Source organism: Sander lucioperca, chromosome 19 (genome assembly GCF_008315115.2).
Source record: "Sander lucioperca isolate FBNREF2018 chromosome 19, SLUC_FBN_1.2, whole genome shotgun sequence".
Classification (NCBI taxonomy): Eukaryota; Metazoa; Chordata; class Actinopteri; order Perciformes; family Percidae; genus Sander; species Sander lucioperca.
Window position 1 is genome coordinate 11,381,159 of NC_050191.1, and position 26,510 is coordinate 11,407,668.

Sequence of the window (26,510 nt, forward strand, 5' to 3'; positions counted from 1 at the left end):
GTGTGTGTGTGTGTGTGTGTCAGTGTGTGTGTGTCAGTCAGTCAATCGTAGCGGTCTGCGTCTGCATAATCTGTGCAGCCAGCGCAATGTATTTGTAAACATTGTAGCAATGCCTCTTCTTATCTGTCGCTTTTTAAGCACGGTGAAGTTGGCTGGACGTTTGATATTCGGTTGATATTCGATTTTAACTTCCCCTTTGTTCGAGATCGACAACGCAATTCAGGTCAATGACGTGATCAGGGTCAAAGAAAGACATTATTGACATTATTACAGAGTATCAAGAGAAAACAATTACAATTATTATCGCTAGAGATTTGTATCCGACATAAAGCTTCATAGCACTTTATCACCTGTTCTGTCGCTAGGTTCCGTGTAGGGGACCGTCGCCAAATTACCGTTTTGGTAGATCGGCAATGACAGTAGAGATGCAAAACGTTCATGATGATTGCATTACTTCCCAATGCGTACAGTTCAGTTATTATTATTTCTGGAAAATATGAAATAAAAATCTCACCCATGAATGAATATTAACTGAGATAACCCATTATGTTGTGAACAGTAGGCCTACATGTGGTGTTGGCAAAATTGTGTCTAATCTGTCTGTGTCTATTTCTGACCTGGGCTGGCACATGTTCCCATTAAAAAGCGTGTGCGTGTACGAGCACTACAGTCACGCGCAAAGTAATCTGGTCACCCTAGCTTTACCCTAATTATTTCCTGTAATTACAAACCTTACTTCAGCACTGAAAAACAAATGCGACCCAACATTCAAAAATAAGCGTAGTTTTGAAATAAAATAAACAAACAGATATCAACCTGTTTCACACAAAGGGCTAGCCTGCTACCTAACTTAGCTAGCTTGTAGTCTAGTTACTTTAATTACTGGAGCTTTACCAAATGAAGTGGATGAATTTCAGTCTATAGTTTTTTTAGCTTAAAAAGTAGCAGCATTTTTTAATCCATAAAGGAACACTTTATCCTTCAGTTTTTAGAGAAATTCAAAATCACCAATTTTGGAGAGACGTGTCTTTAACTGGACAGGAAAGGTATGAAAAATTGTACAATTGTAAAATTTTAAAGTAACCCAGACAAATGTAGTGGTGTAGAAAATACAATTACTTTTACATAGGTACAGTATTTTACTAAATGTACTTAGTTACTTTACTTTACTTTGTCTGAACTTATCATCTCTGTAAAAGTACAGTGAATGGGCACTAGGAGTAGTTATTTAAATTAAACACAGCCCTTGACTATTGGTTTGTGCAAACAGCTTTGGTTTTACACTGAAGAGCCAGAATAGGGAAGCCGCGCTTCAAAATACTTTTGCTGTAAAACTTTTTTACTTTACTTTACTTTTTTTTCTTCCCCTTCAATTCCTTCTGTGTTTTTCCATTCATGTTCACTCTATATTGACATTTTTTCCTCTCTGATCAGTTCTTTGTGGTGTCTTGATGTCTTCCCCAGCGTCCCGATCTCTCCTGCTCTGCTATGGCTTAGTGATTAACCCTTTAGGAGCATTCACAATGGTTCGGTGTGCACGTCTAGATCCCATGTGTGAGTGGTGTTGCCCTGCGTAAAGCTTCTGGGGCACAGGCCTCCTGCTCTCCTCCCACTGCTATAGCCTGGGGACTTCCAGGCTTCTGCATTCACACACTCACAGGTGGAGGCAAATATGAGATGATAGGAGTCAATACAGGCATAGGCACCAGAAAATAGATATCAAATTGAAAAAGTATAACAATTACAGAGATGCCAGATATGCCCAAGCCATGAATAAATACAGTGTGGCTTAAGACATCAAAATACTCTCAAGCACATAAAGTCAGTCAGAAAATCCCATTTTCTTTCTTAATTATTGCATTATTATTTTGCATATTGTTATTTTTCACATTGTTCTTTTTTTTTACTTTTGTTATTGTAATTTTATAGCAAAACCCTTTGTAGCATTGTTTTTGAAAAGTACAAGATTAGGCCTATTATTATTCTGAACGTGTTCATCCTTGACCTTGGAAACAATAGTTTGAACAAAAATATTTTTCCGTAGCTTTCAACCACATCTAATTATTACTATTTAGCACACACAATTAAAAGCTGATAAATAAAGGCAAGAAAAATCAGACATAATAACAAAAAGGTGTGCAGTTTCAAGAGCAGTCTTGCACTCAATATCAAGAATGTCAGATATGAAAATAGAATGCACCGGCCTGAATCGAAATTGCATTGCCAAGATATGAGCTTCTACTTCTTTAAATGTTTGACCCCAGAATAGCAGGATGACACTGATGTCTGTCTGGCCTTACGGTATCTGTCTGTAGCTGGTTGTCCAGCCATGTAGAAGCATTGACCTTAAGCTTGCTGTTTTGTATCTACCACCAGGAATAGCACCTTCTGGGGTGGGACGCGGTCACTGCATTGCAGCTTCACTTTCGATGTGACCAAGGACTAGAGTGGCGGCTTAGGGATCAGGTTTGACTCTAAACTAGTCGGAGGTCTGTTGTGATAATTAAATCCCTAGTGTTTCCCACATGGTTTTGGATACAGAGCACAGTGATGTTTTGGGAGAAGGAGATGAAAGTTACGCTGCAGATTTACCTGGAGAAAGGTGCATGGGCGGAGCTCGGGAGATGAGAAGGAGCAAGCGTCACAAATTCTTGCGCACCTTTTTCCCCTCCCCTCTCATATTCTTCCTCCATCGTCCCTCCTTCTTCCCCCAGCTCTTCCCCTGTCTTCAGCTCTTGCACAGGATCACATTAATATTCCTTTGAAGCCTGTTTCAACTGCAGCCAGATCTCCCTCTCTTCCACTCTAACTCCTCTCCCTTTTTCGTTTCCTCCCTTTTCTCCCTTCTACTTTCTGAGTCTTTTCTCTGCTATTGTTTTGTAGAAAGGATCGCTTTCCCACCATTTCTACTAACCGATGCAGCAGGGAGGGGCAGATCTATTACCTTTACTCAGGAGTTCCCCTTGTTGCATACAGAACATAGACACACACACACACACACACACACACACTCTCATACACACACAAGTATATAGAGGAGTGGTGGGTACCGATGCCTTTGACAGAGTGTGTTGATTGGTTCAGAATGGTTGCTGCCTCTTGGAGGAGAGTGGAACGGCTATTTTTAGATCAAGGGGTAGCTGGGAGAGAAAGACTGAGGAGGGGTGTGTGTGTGTGTGTATGTGTGTGTGTGTGTGTGTGTGTGTGTGTGTGTGTGTGTGTAATACTGCAGTCTTAAAGGAAGTTCCCTCTTCACACACATCACACATGCACTAATGCAGCAGTGCCCCTTCTAAAGCCAGGGTGGTGTGTATTCCATGTGCTTGCTCCCCTTTTTCTCTCCTCCCTCCCTTTTTTCTTGCTACATCTCACCCCCCCCCACCTGCAGTCTTTCTGTCTCTCTTGTTTCCCCCTCTCTTTCTCTCTTTCTGAGCTCGCTCTGTGTGCAAATGTCAGCACTCCCATTTATTTGCCAGAGCCCAGAGCACCGTCCTGCACCCTCTGTTTACCTCTGTCTTCACAGCGCTGCCCCATCGCCACTGCTTTTCTCTTCATCACCCTTCCATCCCTCTTTAAAAACTCGTTCCATCCTATATCCTTTCCATCCCCTCTTCTACACCTCAATCTCCCATTTTCCTCACCATCATCCCTCACTCTCATCCCTCCATGCTCCAGCTCTGTTGCATTCCTTTCCTTCACATCCCCCCTTTGCCATCCCACTTCCATTTTTTACACCATTCTTGCTTCAACCATCCACTCACCCTATCCCTCCGCCCCTCCTCTCGTTCATGGATCATGGCACTTCATTGGAGTAACATGACATATCCAGTCTTGTTTAAAACTAGCACATCAAGTTTTTTGGATTAAATCCACTGCACCACAACCACCACCACCATTGTAAACCCTCCGGTGCTTCGTTTTGCATCTATTTTAAGACACAAGCATGTCCATTCACATTTGGCCCCGTCAGATCACAAAACACCTTGTCCCTCTCTTCATCCTTCTCATCTGTCTCTTTCTGTCTCCTCTCATTTTATTTTTTTCCCATTTTCCTCTCCCCATGTCTTTGTCTTTCTCCCTGTCTAGCTCTATCCGTCACTCTATCCGTCTGTGATCAACATTGATGACTCATGTGGCTCGCACCTGCTCTGCAGTTGAGGGGCTGCCGTGATTTTATAAGGCGAGGTTGGCGATGATGAAGGTGTGGCTTCATATAGGCTCAGTGTGATCAAAAAGTGTGCAGGGTGAAGGTGATGTCAATGTTCTCTTTATTCACATCGTGGCCTTATTTGATTTGCAATATACTTTTGGAGGAAAACATGATGCAGAAGACAATGTAGCAGTTACACCAGATATGATTTTTATATACAGGTACATGTATGTTATTACATTAGAAACTGACAAGTGGGGCTCAACAAATAAGAGCATCCTATCCTCCCTAGTTTAGATGAGTTCTGTATGTCCATGATACAGGGTTTTTTTCCACAGATGTGAAATGTGGATCAAAATGTAAGAATGAATACAGAAATGTTTCCTAAACAGCACACAACTATTCAAGGTGTGCTTGGATTGGATCACCTTGGATGTTGTCATCTAGTTTTCATCATCTGATCAAAGAAAGATCATTTTGGTGTGTTTTGTCATTTTCATCTTCTGATAATCAGTTCGGTCTTCCACACTGAGTACACAAGGGGCCAACCATGACACAGTTTAGAAAATTAGAAAATAGTAATCCATGATACCTTTTCGCTTGTAATTGCTCACATTTATGAGAAAAAAAAAATGTACTGTTTGGAAAATGCCTGTGATGTAACGATAGCAATTTGTGCTAAAGCCCTTCGTGCATTTCATTTTAGATTCCTTATCAGTTTGTGTGCTAATTTCATTTTCTTTTGTCTCTCTCTGTCTATCTAGTGAGTGACAGCTGTTTTCGGAACCTTGCAGAGGACCGCAGTGGCGTCAACCTCAAAGATCTCATCCATGATCCCTCCCTGTGAGTATTGGCCTTTTTTTAATGACAATTCAACTTACAGAAATGACAAAAAAAAACATCAGGCGTTACTTTTATGTACACAATCGTTTATTCCAGAGTTAAGTCGATCAATTAACATTAAATCCACGACACTGAGAAATATGCACAGGCTTTCGGTGTGTGTGTGCACTTGTGTGTGCAAGCCATCTTCTTTTTGTGCAGCTAAGAAACTAAAAATATCTCTTCAAGACAACATTGCGGGGCTCGGTGTCGCCCTATGGAGAGAAATTCCCAGCATGCATGGCAACAACAAAAGAGCTGCAGCACTCTGTGTAAGGATGACTCTCAGTAGCTGTAAGAAGAAAGAAGCTAAAGGAGGTGAAATCAACATTTGTTTCCACTAACAGGGATGTAAACCGTGACAAAAGAGCACTAAGAATGCCCAAGAAAACAATCATCTCCGTCACAATTGACCTTTAAGTGTATGTCCAACTAAAATCCTGAAGAAAATCTCCTTGTGCTAAATGCATTAAAACATTGTTTTTGCACCTTTGCAGAAGCTTTAAAAGGTGTCGGATTCTCTCTATGCTCATTTGGCTAAACAACTCAGGTGGTGGTTTTGGGGTTTTCTCTTTGCTCCAGTCATAAGAAATGACAAGTGACCAAATAAATTCTTTAACTTTAAAACAAAGCAAACTGTCTACAAATCTATGAAGAGTGTGAAAGTAATAAAAAGGGAAAGCTATTCACTAAAATCCACTGATTACCTTGTAAAAACAAGCATCCCATATAAGAGACAAAATGTGGCCAAAAGTATGTGGACATTGCATCTTTATGTGATTGCTTAACATCCAAAACTATAGACATTAATAGGCTGCTATAACAGACTCCACTCCTCTAGGAAGGCTCTCATCGAGATATTTGAACCTGGCTGCAGGGATTTGTTTCCATTCAGCCACAAGAGCATTAGTGAGGTTAGGTACTGATGTTGGGCGATAAGGAACTGGTTCACAGTTCCAGTTAATCCTAAAGGTGGGATTCGATACGGTTGAGGTCAGGGCTCTGTGCAGGCTAGTTAGGTTCTTCCAAAATGGAAAACTACATCGTAATGGACCTGGCTTTTTACACGGGAGCATTGTCATGTACAAACAGGAAAGTAAAAGGATCCTCCCCAAACTGTTGCCACAAAGTTGAAAGCACACTATTGTCTAAAATTTGATTCATTTTATTTTAAGCATTATTACCTCAAATGGAACTATGGATCCAAGCCCAAACCACAAATGTACACCTGTGTCCACATACTTTTGGCCATATAATATCAACTGAATATTTCAACCATAGCAGCCCACAGCAGAAAAGAAAGGAGGCTATGTTTTATGTCATGATGATTTTGTCACTAAGATTTATCAGAGGAGCTCGAGCGATAACTGTCTTTTATGTCATTGCACATCACACGTTGCCTTTCGAAATGCCGCTTCAGCCTGTGACTCGAACACTACGAACTGTGACCCCCAACATGCAGCCTCAGACACGCTTCTCTAGACATTCGAGTCATTCTCCATACAGCCATAGATTTGCTGAAGCTCCCCTGCTCCTCTGTCACAATATCACCCCAGTCAATATCACTGTGTGTCACCAGTTCCCCCGCTGTGGGACCCTGGACTGATCCACGCTTGTCATGTCCTTTACGGTATGTTTATTTTGAGGCTGATGTGTAATGTATGTGTCAAGTCTGTGTGAGAAGGCTTGTGCAATTATGTCATGTGCGTCACGCTAGACAGAGTGCCAGTGATTAGGGATCCATTGCATGCTTATTTGTACAGTATGCACACTGGGGAACATTTGGAGTTGTTCTGTATTATGTTTTTTTTTTTTCTTTTCTTTTTTGAGTATCTGTCCGTGCACACATGAACATGCTTCAATCCATGTCTGTGTGACTTTTGTTTTACACAGTTATGTATTCTATAAGGTCATGTTTGAAAAATCTACTCCTCAGGTTGTCCAATAAAAGCTGTAAGAACCAAAAGAGACCAGCTTGTGATAACAGTATTATGGCACTTTTTTTGCACACATGTAGTTGTGCTTGTGTATGCTTTATGTTTTTTTGTGTATTGCAGTTTGCTTTATTTGCACTGGTATTTGACACTACTTATGTGCAAAATTGCATGTATTATGACATAGTGCATAGATTACATTTTTACCAACAGAATAAGGAAGGTTTTTAATGCAAGTATCTGCAAAGTCTCAGGATATCCGTACAACATTTCAAGAAACATCTGTTGACAACATATTACATTTTTTACCCACAATACTGGCTTATTGCAACTAAAACATGATAAACAGATCTAAAGGCACACTATGCAAGATTTGTACCTTCATATAACAGCTTCGAAGTCATTTCAATGGTAAACAAACTCGTAGTAGGGCGAATCATCCCGATAGCAAAGCAGGGGGGGACACCGCTGGCCAAACCAGCAATGCAGGTGTGGGAGGTGGCGCCCCGCCAAAATCTCGCGAGAATCACAAATTGCTTTAATATCATCGGTTCTGCAAACATCTGCTACACCCACCAGAACCTTTTGAACATCGGTGACCAGCACCAGATAACTATTTTGAGTGTCTTTCATTATACGCACAACATCCCAGACGACATAGCGAGACCGCCGGGCTCTCCGTGGATTGTTATCGGGTCTAGGAGGCGGTGCAGACAGAGGAGGAGAGGAATAGCAGGGCCGCAGGTCCGGTTTTATGTTAAAGCTAGCATAGCACACAAGCCATCTCTACCGAGCCTGTATTTCTCCAATGCCAGATCCCTGGTGCTTAAAACGGACGACTTGGAATTACAACTCGCTGGAAATCGCTATGTTCGAGACTGCTGTGTTTTGATTATCACTGAAACCTGGCTTCACCAGGGGATACCTGATGCTAGCATGCAGCTAGCAGGCCACACTCTGCTACACTGGGACAGGACTGAGGACTCCCGTAAGAGCAGAGGAGGGGGGCTCTGTATGTACGTGCATGAGAACTGGTGTAATAACGGGACAATTATAGATAAACATTGTTCCACTGACCTCGAGTACATGTCTGTAAGATGCTGGCCTTTTTTTCTACCGAGAGAGCTAACAGTAGTGATCGTCACGCAGCAGCTGGCCCACCCCGACAGTGTTCACATAATCGCAGGAGACTTTAATAAAGACTGTACTCCCGACATTTTATCAACATGTCAAGTAAACTTGCTTGCGTTGTATGTTGTATGTTGTTGCGCTTGCTTGTATGCTTGTATGTCAGTTTTTACGAAGTTGTTGATTCATCCATTGTTGATAATAAAACCAGTCGTACATGGGGGAGGGAATCGGGCCGTGAGTGCAGAGATGGCTCTGCGTGAGTGGTATTTACGGCAGTAATTTTAAATACAAGTACTCCACAGCGACTCTAGGGGTATCTGTTTGACAAAAAACGGAAACTGCATAGTATGCCTTTAATGTTTGCGTAGGAAACTCAAAGCACTTGATCTTGGTTAAGTAAAGTTGGTGAAAAAGTCTGAAAACACGAGAAAGGATGAGTTTACTTTTTCAATATTATTTAGTGATTAGCCCCTAACCCAACTTTAACCCTGTGGTGTCAAAGACCTGCACTTCTACCTGTACACCTACTGTACCACTCACCCCGAATTTCTAGGAGCACCAGCCTATGAAAGCTCTAGTTGTGATGACTAATCTCCACCCTCATTTTGATTTACAAGTTTCAAATCGACACAACAAACATAAGAGATGGATTTATATAATTGAATATTTGGATACAAGTCATGGCAAGGTCTGCATTCTTTGGATTCCATGTTAATGTCACCACTATAATTAGTTATAGAGAACTCTTGATTTATCCAATGGCTAAAATCAACTTATCAATTTTACACTTTTCTTTTCTCTCTCTCATGGGAAATGAATAGACTTCCAGTGATGGCTGGTGGTTTTGCTCAGTGTGGATGCAGAGTTAAGGGCTCTAGAAGGCACTCTGGATGACAGTGTTGTATACCAGTTAACTGAGAGGGTTGCTCTCGGATTAAACAGGATGCTGTTAAACATTTAAATTGGACATTCAGACAGGCAGTCAGCGTTAGCGTCCCTGTCTGCTCTGCTGTGTTGCGGTGATGGTAGCTGATGCAGATGGGCTTTGGCTGACCCCTCTGGCCTGAAATCCTCCATGCCATGTTAATCCACGCCACACTACAAGTCAGCGGCTCCATCAGGTTGACCAGCCGGAACGCTGTGCCCTCAATGTGCCACCGCTGCTGTGACAGAGATACATAGACAGAGACAGAAAGAGAGAGAGAGCGGGGGAAGGAAGGAAGGAAGGAAGGAAGGGAGGGAGGGAGGGAGTATGGGGCCACAACAGGACATATAACATAAACTATAATCACAGGCACACAAACTCACACACACACATTGGCACGTGCAATCAATCAGTCTGCCCAGTTTGGCCTTCAGGAGCATCCAGAGGTGTGTCAGGTAGAGAGAAAAATGATATGTGGCAAAACAAATGATACCCAGACTCAAGGACACACAGATGAGGCTGGGGTGGATTTGTGTCTATTAGTTTGTTGTATGCATCTTTACCTTTCCAGTGTGAGTGAGTTCTTTTGTTTAAATTGATATATTGTGGCGTGTCATGTGTGTGTGTCTCTGGGTGTTTATGTTTACTTGGTGAAGGCTGAGCAAGCCTCCCCCCGGGTTGTTGAGCCAACTCTGCGTCTCTGCCTTCCAACGACTTGTGTTGTAACAACCTTTGTCAATTTTACAAATTGTCACAGCTAAGAATAGCTAGGAGTCAATCAGATGGGTGACAGTGGGCTCAATTTTACAGTCAGGACACAGTCAGGGGAGGAACACACACACACACACACACACATAAACCTATACTGCCGAGATCCAGCACCAATAAGAATCTTAATAACACATTTTTACTTGGATTGACTTTCTTATCGCAGACATATTTTGTGATTACTATGTGACTCAGTTGTGTGACAGTAAAGTCTCAACAATTTCTGAGGCTCTACCGGCAGACCTAAGCAAAGGTGTCGTTTACATTGGAAGTAATTGAACCAAACATTTGAGCAGTGGCAAAGCAAGCACTGCTCAAATGTGTGGTTCAATTACTTTATCGTTATTATTACTTTGTTGTTTAAATATATAAATTCCATTTGATATGTGGTGTAGCCGGGACGGTTTAGAAAAAGAAAAGGGAGAGGGTCAGCAATGGCAGATCTAACCAGGATGACATTTATTCTGTAAATATATAGAACGCTTGTGGGGTGGTCTGCAGAATACTTAAGTGTGTATATGTTTCTATGGCTGTGAGTGGAATCATGAGAGTGGAACCCCTTGCTAGCTCTCATCACGGTAGGGGTTTGAAGATGTGGGCTAGTCCATTCCTCTTCCTCCATCCTTCCCTCCATCCTTTTCTCTATTAGCTAACATGTTGAGAGGTGACCCCTTGAGAGCTTTCCTACATATGGACAAACCAACAACCCAGCTGTAATGGGCTCGACTCCATGCTACTACTACTGTGTGTGTGTGTGTGTGTGTGTGCGTGCGTGCGTGCGTGCGTGCGTGTCAAAAGAAAGAGAGAGTGGGATTGAGTGCCCTGTACAAAGAGTTTGTATTATTAATGAAATCACCCTGGCAGATGGGTCTTATCTTGGAAGTGTCCCACTACCACCGAGATTTGCAGCTGGCTCACATGCCCCCACGTACACACATACTTTTCCTCTCTCTTGTTAAGTATGCCCCTGACAGTCTATCCCTCCTTTTTCTCACTCTTTTCACTCTGTGCCTCTCTCTCTCATCCCGTCTTTCTCTCGTTATCCTCCTCTCTGTGCTCGTCTTTTATTCATAGAAAGATTTGGCTGAGGCATCCAGGCTTTCAGGCCAAAACTACTGCCACCCCTTTTCATTCCTTCCTCCACCTGAATCAGGATTTGTCCACACCTTGAGCAAAAAAGCCTTTATTCCAGGCTGACTACCTCTGGCCAGCAGTTTGAGGAAGAGCTTTATATGTCGTAACTCCCTGCAGTAGAAATAGACATAGATGGGTGTTAGAGATTAAAATGTTGCACGCCCCTTCCCCTCTAATAGGCTTCCCTCAATTCAGTGCACACCCACCTAAATACAGCCAAGCACTCTATCTGCAAAGAAGCCAGTCATGCTGAAACACACATTTATGCACATACTCATATATATAACAATACCCATTCACATACATGGATACATGCAAATACGCTATATGCATGCATGTGCACACACTTGCACAAATATACACACATGTGGATACAGTATGCATGTACATTCAGATGACGACGTGCAACAAAGGACCCCCGGGTGCAATTGAACCAGGGGCGTTGCAGTTATGTGGTAAGCCAACTTGGTTGTAGTTATTTCTGTAAATCAACTACAACAGCTTGTGTCAATTTCATCAATTTTTCTGTCGCTATTTTTTTTTTAAGGATGTAGCTATGTATCTAGTTAGCTATGTAGTAAAATCACAATTCCATTCTTATTCCGCCTACAAAGCTCTGATAGGTTGATTGTTTTCCCGGGGAAACATCTTTCATCTGTGGTCACAACATCAGGCTTATTTGAATTGCTGAACAAATTGAGATTATGAGGGCTGGTACCTGACTTGTACAGTATACAAACATTCACATACAGTATACTGTACATATTTGTGTGCATGCATGCATGCACACAGACATTATATTCACACAATTATACATATTTTAGCTTCTACACAAACACAATTTATTAAGTACACCTACCAAAAAGTACTACAGTCTAATACAACAATCTTTCAATAAATCCTAATTTCATGAAGGTTATAATGTTCAGTTTTTTGTTGAGACTGTTTTAGGGAAGTGTTGATTTAACATAGTGTTGATTTAGTCATAAGTAGAGGCTGTAGTTTGTGCAGCTGTTGAACTGTATTGCGTTATACTGACAGGTGTTTCTATTGTTTTGTCACTGTCTTGTGAAACACTTTCCTGCTCTGCACCCACATACATGTGTGAACACATACAGTATACCTACAATGATACATATGGTACTGTACATACATACTATATAAACACACATATACATATATATATATATATATATATATATATATATATATATAGATCCATAAAGATACATACATTCATATTTAAACATACATAAATAAGAATACCATACATACAATACATACAGAAATATACATACATTCATGCCCACTTGTAGTGTGTACCGCAAAACTCCACATACATAAATACTACAGCTCTTATACACTGTATAACAAACATGTCTGCATACATAAATACATTGTGTTTGTTGACATGGACATGCACACATGAATACACAAATCATACCTCAAAGATATTTTCTGAACATGCAACACACTCAAAAATGTCCAGGCAACAACATATTGCTGTCTTTGCACAGAAATGGCATCCCCGATAGTGACAAAAAAAAACCACAAACATCACCGGCACTCACAAACTCTCACACACTCACGATGAACAACACAGCAACTAGAGGCTTCAGGCAGGAGGGGTTGCCTAGGAAACGGTGGGAAGGAACCCTAGTTATTTGTGTTGAGCATATTTTCATTTGGGCTGAAACAGAGAGGCATAAAAACCCCAGGAGAGGGAGAGAGGTGATTTGTCCTGACAGCTCCTTTACTCTCCCGAGGTGTAACACAGACACACACAAACACATAAACGGACGAATGCACATGCATGAACACAATCACACACACACACACACACACACACACACACACACACACACACACACACATACAGAGATGCCAAAATACCCTCTCCCTCCCAAGCACATCAAGAGAAGTAAATCACTTGTGCCATCACAGGAATGTCAGCAGGGGTGTGTGTGTGTGTGTGTGTGTGTGTGTGTGTGTGTGTGTGTGTGTGTGTGTGTGGATGCTCCGAGTAGCCCTGTATGTGCAGTGTTTCATGAGAAAGTACTTCTTAAATGATTCTTCTGACTTGTATGCCTCTTTTGTCAGAACCAAACCGCTTCCCTCATCTCCATGCATGCTCGCTGCAGTATTTTGGTGTTGTCTTGCTTAGCATGTCTCTCTTGCTGCTCCATTGCACAGTTTGAAAACCGAGCAGAGTCGATGAATTTAGTGAATGGTGTTTCCACGGTGAAGCATTTCTTCTTTTCTTTTTTTTTAACCCAGTGTGTGAAGAGTTTCCATGTGGATAAAATCATCATAGAGGCAGAAAAAAATAGTGGATGCTTAAAAGTTCACGGAGTTCATGGGTATTTGTCTAAAGAGAGGGTATCATGTTGTCTAAGTGGCTGACGTGGAGGGGAAACATGATGCAGTAGTATCCCAAATATAGCACTTCTTAAAAAAAAGGGTTACATAAGGGGTGTCTGTGCAGAGCCTTCACCTTGAGCCTGGGGTTGTTCTTTTTGGGGTGTCATACCTGGTCTGGCCACAGGAGGTCGCCATGGCTCGGTGTTCAGCAGCAGCAGCAGCTCTGTCCTTGTCAGAGCTCCCTCTTCAGTGGGCCGTCCTGTGGAAAATCCTTTCAGGAAGGGATGTTCAAGGGCATTCTCTCTCTCTCTTCCTTACTTGCTGTTAAATCTCAATATCTCACTCTGTTTCCTGTCTCTTGCTCAACTGTCTTTATTTCTCTCATACTTTTTCTGCATCTTCTTTGTCTCTGTCATCTGTTCTCTTTTCTGTCCATCAGTGTTTTCACAGGCCTGCATTGTTTTAAATGACAGATGTAGGGTTGTTTCCTGTGAGACCAGGAACTGAAGAACAGACATTTCTTTCAGTCAGACAAACGCCACATTTACAAGCTTTTGGGTGCATGTCTGTGTCTGTTGTTGAGGGGTATTTTCTGCTTTATTACTTTGAGAAATATATAGGTGAGCCCACATTATCCCAGGTCTCTTACCTGCTAACCCACTTGGATACTCCACTTGTGGCAGCAGGACGGTGCATATAAACCAGAGAGAGACTTTCCTTTAACTGGTCATCCTGAGTTTACGCACACTTCTGCTGGGTTGTTAAAGAAAACACTGACTGAAGGTCCACAGTTCCTTAGTTGACCTTTTTGACCTCCCTGTAGAAAGGTAGCCAAAAGAGGATTTTTTTATTATTATTACAGGGATCAATGAAGTATCTTGTCTGGAATGTAATACTTTAAAAGTGTATCTGTAAATGAATGGCTTTTTTCCTTTCTCAGATTGGGGGGTATGATCACGGCCTACAAGATAGTGCCGGATGAGATAGACGAAATCAAGGTATGTAATCTATCTATCTGTGTATACTGTATCTGTCTGTCTGTCTTTCGGCCTTTTTTATCCGTAATGATGATTTTCATTGATTCATTCAATCAATTATGATTAATCGTGTGTTTGTGTATGTGTGTGTGAGCAGGAGACTCTGGTGGATTGGTGCGATGAAAAGGAACTTAACCTTATCCTAACCACCGGAGGCACCGGCTTCGCCCCGAGAGACGTTACACCAGAGGTGGGGTTTTTCTTTTTTTGGAGCTATACACTCACCTAAAGGATTATTAGGAACACCTGTAAGATTTCTCGTTAATGCAATTATCTGATCAACCAATCACATGGCAGCTGCTTCAATGCATTTAGGGGTGTCGTCCAGGTCTAGACAATCTCCTGAACTCCAAACTGAATGTCAGAATGGGAACGAAAGGTGATCTAAGCAACTTTGAGCGTGGCGTGGTTGTTGGTGCCAGACGGGCTGGTCTGAGTATTTCACAATCTGCTCAGTTACTGGGATTTTCACGCACAACCATTTCTAGGGTTTACAAAGAATGGTCTGAAAAAGGAAAAACATCCAGTATGCGGCAGTCCTGTGGGGCGAAAATGCCTTGTTGATGCTAGAGGTCAGAGGAGAATGGGCTGACTGATTCAAGCTGATAGAAGATCAACTTTGACTCAAATAACCACTCGTTACAACCGAGGTATACAGCAAAGCATTTGTGAAGCCACAACACACACAACCTTGAGGCGGATGAGCTACACCAGCAGAAGACCCCACCGGGTACCACTTATCTCCACTAAAAATAGGAAAATTAGGCTACAATTTGCACGAGCTCACCAAAATTGGACAGTTGAAGACACAGAAAAAATGTTGCCTGGTCTGATGAGCCTCGATTTCTCTTGAGACATTCAGATGGTAGAGTCAGAATTTGGTGTAAACAGAATGAGAACATGGATCCGTCATGCCTTGTTACCACTGCGCAGGCTGGTGGTGGTGGTGGTGTAATGGTGTGGGGGATCCCTTTCACCTTCAGAACCGCCTTAATTCTTTGCGTCATTGATTCAACAAGGTGCTGGAAGCATTCTTTAGAAATGTTGGCCCATATTGATAGGGTCTATTAGTATGGTGTTCCTAATAATCCTTTAGGTGAGTGTATATAGACATACAGAGTAGCGCTGTACATTGTTTGTTGAATACATCATGACACATTCTAGTGTTGGAACTGGCTCAAAAGAGTGACAGCGAACAATGTCCTAAGTCACGTTTTATTTTTTGCAGTATTTCATAAGGATGCAAACTGTGATAATGAACCTTGAGAGTAAAATAAAGCCAGAGACATGTTGCATAAGAATCAACAAGGACAGCTTGGGATGAAATATGGACGCTGTTTTGGTAAGAGGTCAAGCGGAGGGAAGTAATGTTATACAACTGCAATAGAAGTATGATGGCTAATATGTGTCTTAGAGGAAAAGGCTGTTGAAAGGTAGATCTCTCTCGTGGCTGCCTGTGCTTCATTCAGAGAACCTCAGCCTGTTTTTGCTGATTACACACATGTGTTGCCGCACTGATTACCACACAGTGTAATAAGCCCCATGGTCACATGGGAAATAAAGAGGCAGAAGTTAGATCCTTATTGATTCACTTTTATGAAAAAGATATGGGTAGCACATGTAACAAGCCATTAAGATATAATGGGTGGCAGGTGTGATGGAATAATAAATAAACTACGAGAGAGGTCAACACACACTCAGATTTCCTATTTCTTTATTGTATTGACATGTTTCCAAATTGTTCACAAATTAACTTTTTATACTACTTAGAATCAGATTAACTAAATATTTCAACCTCAGATCATAAAGGTTGTGTACACTGTTCTATCTTAACCAAAATGATTGTGGAGATTTTTAGGTAGTAAAACTACAATCACCCCATATTTTGTTCTATATTTTAATTAATATTTTTAAGTTACATACCATATTTACTTACTTTTTATTTTATAAAGGACAACACACATTAACATTTCTGTAAATGTGCCAGTGTTTGCCAGCTGGCTAATTTTCAACTGTAGTCCTTTGGCCTGATGTTTTTAGACCAGAGCAACAGGAATAAGTATTCATTGTTTCTAGTTTCTGCCCCACTAGTTCAGTAACAGGGGAAACTCTAGGGTACATTAACATGACCTTTTTTATTTTAAAGTTACATGAAAGAAATACATTGTCATTGCAGGCTTCTCAAACTGGATTAATGCAGTTGTGGTCACATCTAGTTTCACATAACTTGGTATATGTACTCAGCCAACCTTTCTCTCTCTCTCTCTCTCTCTCACACACACACACACACACACACACACACACACACACACACTCACACACACACACACACACACACACACACACACACACACACACACACACACACACACACACACACACACACACACATGCAAGCAAGCAATTTGGCAGGGGATGAGCTCTGGTTCTCAGCAGTATCATTGGTCCTCATCAATCATGGTAGACAGCAACCTTCCTGGAAGTGGAAAGACACGTACACACTGTAGTCACTGATAATACCCGCTATCTGATTCAACCCTATGTGCTAGAGACAACGATATCTCTCTGTCTGTCCCTGTGAGTTTGGAGGCCGTACAAGACACATGACTGTATTCTGTTTTCGCTGAAAGCAGGACAGAAGTAACAGATTACGTGTCATGTCTTTACTCTAATCAAAGAGCTCTTTGTATACTCTCTGGAATATAAATGTTACTTTAACTTAATGTGCCTTATTTGTCCATTACAGTAAGTACAACATGTTGCTGTATTTGACATTGCATCCATTAACAAAGTATGTCGCAACTGTCTGAAAGTCCTTATCTGACCTGTGTCCTCCCTGTCTACATTACCAATCAAGATTGATTTCATCTTTTTCTTAGTCACTCCGTGCAATTTAACAATTTAATTTTAAGTGCTTCTGCAACTTGGAATTTCCCGTAAAGACCAATTGTCGATCATACAATAACTTTGTATATTTGTCATTACATACCAACCAGCAGGGATACAGGGGATTCAGAGGTGGTGGTTTTGTCTTTTTCACTCTCTTTGTAGGCATATAACCAGCTCAAATGTAGTGACTTACCTTTAATGTAATCAATATTTTAATGGTTTGCAGAAGTCTGAAGTTTGCTATATTACTGTAGTAATGACTACAAGTAATAATGTCCATTCCTACCACACATCTAAATTTCTCTCAAAATTGTATGAGATCATGCTGGTTATCTTCATCTTAAGACTCCGCCATACGACCATATGTTTTTTTCTGTACGTGTGCAGTGTATTTTGGTGTTAAGTAGCAATGTTTCACACAGACTTTACTCTGCCATGAGTAAAATTGCTCTTGTTTTGGTTAGACATCAAAGCTGCACCCCATGTAAACCCACAATTTGGCGTTGGAGCTTAATCTCTTCTCGTTAGTTGCCATCCAACGGAGGTATTCTCGGTTGATTGCTTTCCTCATGCAAGTACATTGAATTCTGGTGATTAGCCAATGGCAGAAGAAAGGATGTATGGGAAATGTCTGCTCCAATATTTAACAGGACTAAACCTTCCTTCAAAATGCATACAATGGGTCATATCACTGGTGGTGAATGAAACACCTCAGTAATTACCTAAATCAAAGCAGTTCCTACTTCCTTCTACATGGGTGTAGCATGCTTGCAGAGAGAAACAACTAAAAACATTCTCACTTGACCAGTGGAGGCCTTTTCTGATCATATTTTGTCATATTTCATCTCATACACTCAAAGTCCTCACTCTTCTCTTACCCTCATCATAAATATAATAAAGATCTTTTTTTCTGCAATAACCCAAGCATATCGCCCCGAAACATACAGTCTGTCTTTTACACTTCGTCCGAATGCATGCCCGTTTAATCAACCCATCTCCCTTTTCTTCCAATCAGTGACTTTGTATGATGAGGTATAAATCCAGCCTTACCCCTCCCTCTCTCTCCCTCCTTCCCTCTTGTTTCTCTCTCACCCCTCCTCAGTCCCTCCCACACTCTTTCCCTTCTCCTCATCTCTCTCCCCTCCCTCCATCTCTCTCCTCTCCTGAGTCCAAGCCCACGATGCTCATCAGTGGCTCCTCATCTCTTTGAAGTCTTTTCTCTCCCCTCTCCCTCACTAATGGTGCGTTTGAAGTGTCACTCAACTCAAGGGCACCCAACACACAGCTGGATGAGAGTGCGCTATCTTCTCCGCTATCTATCTGTCAAGAAAGTGCCGCTTCAACCACAGTCCCACAAATGTATATACGCTCGCACACAAACAAATGCATTTGTTGCACATGTCCCTGAAATTGGCAATACCACCATCACTGGAAACCATATATACCCTGCTGGGATTTATTCAACATTAAATGGTTTAATTCCACAGGCCGACCAAGAAAAAGACATATTTCTGTATTGATTTCAAAGATTAAATCAATCGTGATTGCTAATGGGGATACTGGATGGGGAGCCATCAGACAGCCTTCAGAGATGGATTGTGCAAAAGGGATTGTAAATCAATATTTGAAGGGCAGTCCAGATGTTTAGAATCAAGACATGCATTCAGGAGGTTGTTGTAAAAGTGTTGGACAATTATCAGTATTTCCTGGTCATCTGCCTGACAGCTCTTTACCTACCAAGATCTTTTTATGAGGCATCATTCTAAAGTGTTGATTTCCTGTGATGTTGTTGGTAGGGGTGCAAGATATATTGACTCAATATCGTTATCGCAATATCACGTTGCGCAATATTATATCTAGGGGTGCAAGATATATCGACTCAATATCGTTATCGCAATATATCGAAAGTGTCGCAATAAGTATGCAATATTTAGTTTATTTTGTGGAGTGCTGCATCCTGTCCGTTGGCTGTGTGGCTTAGTTGTGTTTGATTTAGAGCCCGCTTGAAACGCTATAATGATCATCATTTCATTGGCCAGTTACCGTGCCACTTGTACATGTCAGTGCATGTCAGCTCACAGGTCCACTACGTGACAAACCCTATGGAGCGTACCACGTGTGTGCTTATTTCGACAGAGTGACAGTGTAAGTGAAGAAATTGATAGAGACAACAAAATGGAACGAATCAGAGAAGCGAAAGAAAAGTTCTCTCTGTCCTGTTCTCTTTATTTATTTTATACTGTACAACCAGTAAAACATGTCCTGTTCTGTAGACATGGTCCTTATTTATTTATTCATGTTGTACCAGTCCAATATGACAGTAGGTTGAAATAAACCTTGTGTTGTAAGAAAACCAACAACTCTAGTTGTTGGTCAAGTACATTCCATTGTTTTTCTCTATTGTTGTAGTCATTGTAAATCATCATTTTACATTTGTGCTAAAGCCACAAATGTCATCCTTTCAAGATGTGACAAAAGGACATTCGGTCAAAATGAAAACTATCAGTATCCAGGTCCTTAAAAAATCTATATATTTTTTTATTTAATGCCTTAAATGTTAAAGGTCTTTTCACCATACAACATCAATACACAACAGATAGGTACAATATTTAAAGAATATCACTTGCATAACCATATTTAGTTAGTTAGTTAGTTAACTTTTTTATCCCCGCAGGGAAATTAAGGTGTCTTCGCAGCCAGGTACTTACAGTTACAACATAAAACACTACTATTAATACAGTACAATACATTAAAATACAATACAGTACAGTCACGATACAATACAAATGCACTTGCTCTTTGTAACATGCTGCTGGACCCAATGGAAAAATTAATGTCCTGTTGTTCTATTGTTTATATTGACATTTGTAGTGTCACTTCTAAAACATACAGTATATACCAGAAATAGTCAAGTTATAATAACACCTTTTACCATTTTAGTCTCTAGTCTCTGTTTTCTTTTCTAGCAGCAAAATGGAAAGACTTCCAAACTTAAAGTATATTTAAATGTGTCTCCCTGAAATCACAGATACACTATTTAACTTTTTTTCATTTGCTCCCTTCTGCTCTATGTTTTGTAATAAATCTCTTTTAAATGACTGGGTCAGATGTAAATTCCCGCACACACTTGTCACCTCTGCATTGGTTTACTTGGTCGTCGACCTTTCACTCACAAGGACCTTTCTCATAACATGTAGTAGATTACTACTAAATTAAAGTACCCGAAACGGGTTTTCTGTGTTCATTTTGTTATAGTAGCTTTTCTAAGCATAAGGAATTGCTGTCCATCAAATGTCATCAATCTCTTTATATGACCCTGTCCTGTGATTTAAATTTGAGTACATTCTCAACTCTAATGAACAACACTATGGTGATCTTAGGAGGAGGATCAGTGACAATATTTGTAGTTCAAGTGTCTGCCCGAAACTAACGTACAATAAAATCTACAGCTTCACAATAAATCGTTTCAAAAATACTTAAGATGGACACTTGCTTATTAGACTATGGTCACACTAATGTCCCTCCTCTTTATCTCTTCTCCCCCAGGCCACTAAGGAGGTGATAGAGCGCGAGGCTCCAGGGATGTCTCTGGCGATGCTGATGGGATCCCTCAACGTCACACCACTAGGCATGCTTTCCAGGTCAGAAACACGCTCTCATGTACAACACAATCAAAGCACACATACTATTATTGACATAATTTTCATTGAATTCCTTTATTTAATCCTTTATTTGAACAGGCAGCCTGATTGAGATCAAGATTGAGACACAGTGCTCAGGATTAAACATGAACTGTATAAACATAGACAAACACACAATCTACATAACATGCTAAAGTTAAAATGTCCCGTGACCTGACATTATAATAATTGTGCTACTACTGCCAGTTATTCCAGTAGAGCCTTATAGATAAACAATGTACAGTGCGACTCCCTTCTGTTGGTTAAAGAGGACAACCCCACCTTTTCGTGTTAGACAAAATGGTAAGTTAATTTATCACCTGTGATTAAGTGCAGCGCATTGTGATACATTGAATCAAGGCTTTAAGGTGGAGGGAGAGGTATATACGTATTACCATAATCAAGCATACTTTGTCACACTCTGTGACCTCTGTATTAACATAAACTTTCCCCTGTGTTTGTGCGTTGCAGACCTGTGTGTGGTATCCGAGGGAAGACGCTCATCATTAACTTACCTGGAAGCAAGAAAGGCTCCCAGGTAGGAAACACTGCAAAGAAATGTAACAACCATAGACTGTTAATATTAATGGACAGAGCATGTGTGACGTCACCCGTTGGTTTGTGGAGATCTGCTATGAGTCGTCGAGTTTGCCGTTACGGGCGCAGCCGTCCTGGTTGCGGATGTGACAATTTTAGACGAGAGGGAAGAGTGAGGGAGGAGCCACGTTACATTACACATTTTCACTGGCAATCACATCATAGCCACGCCCTAAAACACCCCCTGCTTTATCGCCGATTTTAAAATCGACGAGACCATAATTAAAAAAATGAACATCATTCTGTATTGCAGAAGACTTTAAACTAGCGTTTAAGACCATAAACTCAATATGAAAATGTTTACTAAGGTAATAAATCAAGTGAGAAGTGGGTCACTTTCTCATAGACTTCTACAGAAACCGACCTCCTATTGCAACTGCATGTGTCGCCCCCTGCTGGAATTCAGATAGAATGCAGGTTTAAGGCACTTCTGCATTTGCAGCACTTTGCCGAACCGAATGCTTTGTCCATTAATATAAACAGTCTATGGTAACAACATCACTGTTTTTCTCCTGTGTATGTGAAGATGGAGGTGTATTTAAGATAGAAAAAAACCAACTTCTCTTTAGACTCTTTCCTGCACATCGTTAGTGATGTGTAAATGAATCCACATGTCGTCATAATCCGTGTGTATGTGTGAGCAGCATGTGTATGGTGTCTGTATGGATCTGAATGTGTGTGATGAGTGTGTGCCTCTGTGTGCATTAATTTGAATGATTAATTGATGATATATGTGCCTACAGCATAGATCTGTGTGTGTTCTTTGTTGTTTCATGGAACATTTGTACGTTTCTGTGTTTTGATGTATTTCTATCTGTACAAAGGCATAGATGCAGAGTGGGTTTGTGTTAGTTCTGGTATGTGTGAGCATCTTTGTGTATGGTATACCTGCGTGTGTGTGTGTGTGTGTGTGTGTGTGTGTGTGTGTGTGTGTGTGTGTGTGTGTGTGTTTGTGCGTGCTCGCGCGTGCGTGCGTGTCTCTGTGTCCCCCTCCATCTGTCTCCCTCTCTGCTATGCTGACCTGCACATCTGTCTCCGTCTCGTTACGTGCCCGCTTCTCCTGATCGATTTTAGTATTTCTTTTAATCAATTACGCCACCTCTCCCCCATCTGCTGCCATATTATTGTCTCCCTCATCAACCTCCAGTTAAAGTTAACTGCACAAGCCGCCAATTGCAGGCTTTTATTACGACGATCCCCTGTCATAAAGATAACAGTGAAGTCCAGCTGATCCAGGGCCTTATGTCAGAGTGTCGGCTGTGCATCTTTTAGCTGCTCGTTTGGTTCTTTGGCCTCATTCACAATGCAGATAAAATACACTCTATAACCATGCTGTTCAATTCAATCACAGCTTTGTGTACTTTTAGCATTTAATATATGTCCTGGTTGTTTGCGTTTTGTCTATATTGTGATAAGATCTCAGTTTTTAGTATAGGAGTCCTTGTATATTTATAAATTGTTTGAAAATTTAAATTGAAAGCACTTTTAAAGGGGTACTTCAGTGTAGAATTGTAGAAACATAGTTTAATTAAGTGTTGGGACTCACCAGAGACAGATTAACATTACATTTCCAATAATGCAACTCAATAGCATATTTTGTTAAGCCTTCGTTGCCCGGTTAATGCTTACATCTTTCAAACTCTATGCCCCAAATTCACAACTCAAACTTTCTGTTAAAAATTTGAAACCTCAATCCCAATCTGAGATCATCCTGATGACATTATACAGGTTTTTAGTACTATTATTTTACTATTTACTGTTAACAAGGCTTACTGGCATTATAGGTACTTAATGTCTTATTACTGTTGCAACTAGACAAAAGGCCATTATAACCATTATTTGAACCCACTACACACACACACTGTCAGCTGGTCCATAATTAAATTGTCAATTTAAAAATGGCCCTCTGGGGCCTCTGATGTAAGGGCTTTAAGGCCCTGACTTTTGCATTTGATGCACGATGTTAGTGATCTAGAAATTGAATCATGTTACTGGCCATGTTACTGGTTATTTGTCTTTTTCTTACTCTCCACCGCCTATTCTCTACTGACCTTGTTTCAGTATTTTTCTTTCTTTCTTCTTCACTTTTTATGTCCATCTCACTGTCTTTTTGTCGCTGTTTCTTTTTGCTCTCACTGAATCTCTGTCCGTCTCTCTCCAACTCTGTCTCTCTTAATCTCTCGAGATCTTATCCTCTCTCTCTCTCTCTCTCTCTCCATGTCTCTTACTCTTTTTGTCTGTCATCCTCTCTCGTCATCTCCTGCAAGCACCTCTCTCAGAACAGCAGTGCCTTCCCCTTTTCCTCCATCCTTCTCTCTTGCTTGGGTTTCTCATCCGCTGGCAGTATATCCAGGGATTCTGCTCTTTAGTGTTCTTGACAGTTACTCTCCTCTAGGACAAAACAGAGAATAGGAACAGAGATGTACCTAATAAAAAAAAATCACGGCACACAATGAATGCACAAAACGGGAAAGGAGGAATGTCTCCAGGCTCTTGACACCATCCCCACTCCTTCTTTTGCCCAATCCTTCCCCACTTCAGCCAAACACACCTGACCCTCCTTTCCACGTCTTCCAAAAATGCTCAGATGTGGGCTTCAAACACACCAGCAAGAGGCATAAACAGTCAACTGTGTGCTGATGGGTTTGGGATGTATATGTGTGTGTGCTTGCGGCTAAACAGCAGGGCCGACGGGTGTCTGCTCTCCTTTTGGTATTTTTCATGCTCAGTGGTGGATGATGCTATTCCAGCCATGCATGCATCCTAGTGTGGATCTATGGGATTTTAAATTATGTCAAATCAAAGTTAACATCGTCATATTAAAGCCTGTGATATGCACACATAAAAATGTATGGGAAGTGGAGCGGTTGTTCCGAAAGCCAGTTCGCAGCCACGGTAGATACTGTAAAGCGTGGGGGTGATTAATAATGTATCTTCTCAATGCTTAAAATACACAGGAAGATAAATAATTTCACAGATTAGCTCTTGTCTTGGGAGTGAGGAGAATGGAGCATTTAGCATTGTCGAGGAGCCACAGGCACACTGACACACAGAAAGACACCAGAGAGGGAAACAGAGATGGAGGAAAGAAGGAATGAGCACAAGCCAGAATGAATGTGGCCAGAAGGAGGCGCTGTGATCTGCTGAGGTTGAGGAGGAAATCTCTGCTTTGATTTTATTGCCTCAAGCAGGGTGTGTGTGTTACATAGAACTGACTGAGTGCATGACAGTATTCATGGTTATAGTCATGTACTGTAAAGTCTTCATTTGAAACAGACTTACTGCATATTAGAGAAAGTCCTTTATTTCTAATTTTATCTGTATTAAATATAATTGATCATGTTTTTGTGAGATGTTTCCCTGTTTTCGGATTCCCTTCTATTTTATTTAGCTGTGGATGCTGTTTCCTGTTAATCTAAACTCATCACCTCTATGTTTACTTGTTGCCTTGATAAATTCACGATAATCTAAATTTCCTAGCACTTATTACATCAATAGTGATGTCATACTCAACAGTTGTTCTTCCTTTTTCTCTTGAACTGAAATACATTTTTACTTCCTAATTATTTGTAGTTCTTCATGAGAAGGGTTGTGAGGCTTTAAATGTGAAGCAACTGCAGGAAGTGTTGAGTTTCATTGACAGTAGCTCTACCCTGATTAAAAAAATAAAAATAAAAATGGCAATGTTGAAGAGTTATAAATTAGTTAGTGAAAGAAAACAATTTTTTTTTGTCAAAAATAGAGCATAACATTAATTTTATGGAAGACGTGCTGTGGAAATATACATTGTGCTAAATTGAACTTGTAATAACACCCTTTTTTTACCGGCCTTCATTCAGTGCCAGCCTTTATTTTGTTCATGCTGGCTGCTATTGTTTGAATATCGACCAAATCCCTCTTACTGATGTTATCTCCCTCCTTGCACTCTTCTGTCCTTCTACCCTTCCAGGAATGCTTCCAGTTCATCCTGCCGGCGCTGCCGCACGCCATCGACCTCCTGCGGGACGCAGTGGTGAAGGTAAAGGAGGCGGCCGACGAGTTGGAGGACCTGCCGTCGCCACCACCACCCCTCTCGCCGCCGCACAACAGTTCGCCCTGCCGCCAGACGGAGGACAAGGGCGTGCAGTGCGAGGAGGAGGATGAGGAGAAGAAGGACAGCGGTGTGGCGTCCACCGAGGACAGCTCCTCCTCCCACATCACCGCAGCATCCATCGCCAACAAGGTACTGGGGCGTGGGAGAGGAAGGGGAGGATTTGCTATTGGAGCTTTCATCTGACTCCATGCTTTTTCAAATGGTCATCTATACACGTTCACACGTCATTCATACAAGCATGTGTTAAAGGAGTTGTATGTAGTATTTTAGCATCAATAAGTAATTTCCAAAATAGTTTTAGACATGAGTGACGAAAACTACACAAGTACACAACCAAGTGCCCCTCTAGAGACAGAAGGTTCTACCTGACTTGACAGCACATTATCTACGTTGAAATTTACAGTTTAGATTACACGACAAAGCTGGACTATAAAAATGTGGTCACAAAGGGATCGTACAGTTTTTACAATTTGTCCTACTGATACAGAATGGGACAATTCAAAGGATGCGTTGTGTGCAGTGCAAGTTATTTTGACCAGTGAGACTAGTTAACAGTAGTTCAGATACATATAGAATTTGTTCAAAGAGAAATACACCATCTCCAACACTAAGGGTTTAATATCATGTAATTCATTATTTCTCCTAACAACATTTTCACAAGTAGGTTGACATGCAAAGTACAAAGATACTCTAAATTGTTGTTTTGATCTATGGCAGATGGTTCTACATGTCAACAGGAAGTTACTGTACTGTAGATTGGATGTTCGATAACACTCAAATTAGTTAAATGTGTGAATTACTTGTGTACTTTTCTTAGATCTGCCACCAATCTTTGAAAAAGTTCAAATTCATAGCATGTGCGCATAATTGCTGCTGATCCAGGCTGCTAAATAGGCTGTCATGATGTCATTATACCAAAGGTACACCAT

The 26,510-nt window shown here is 41.0% G+C and overlaps 1 protein-coding gene across 15 annotated transcripts in view; it reads left to right on the forward strand.

The window, feature by feature from the left end:
- The window catches only part of gphnb (gephyrin b), a 94,927-nt gene that overhangs the window by 27,378 nt on the left and 41,039 nt on the right, over positions 1–26,510 (forward strand). For 11 of the 15 annotated variants that reach the window (XM_035995516.1, XM_035995517.1, XM_035995523.1 and 8 more), the window contains exons 2-8: positions 4,915–4,993; positions 6,612–6,662; positions 14,226–14,283; positions 14,420–14,512; positions 20,758–20,852; positions 21,363–21,429; positions 25,438–25,710. In XM_035995516.1, coding sequence (XP_035851409.1) covers positions 4,915–4,993; positions 6,612–6,662; positions 14,226–14,283; positions 14,420–14,512; positions 20,758–20,852; positions 21,363–21,429; positions 25,438–25,710 — 716 coding nt within the window. The remainder of the gene's footprint in view (positions 1–4,914; positions 4,994–6,611; positions 6,663–14,225; positions 14,284–14,419; positions 14,513–20,757; positions 20,853–21,362; positions 21,430–25,437; positions 25,711–26,510) is intronic. The other 4 variants (XM_031322487.2, XM_031322494.2, XM_031322495.2 and 1 more) reach the window with 1 other exon arrangement.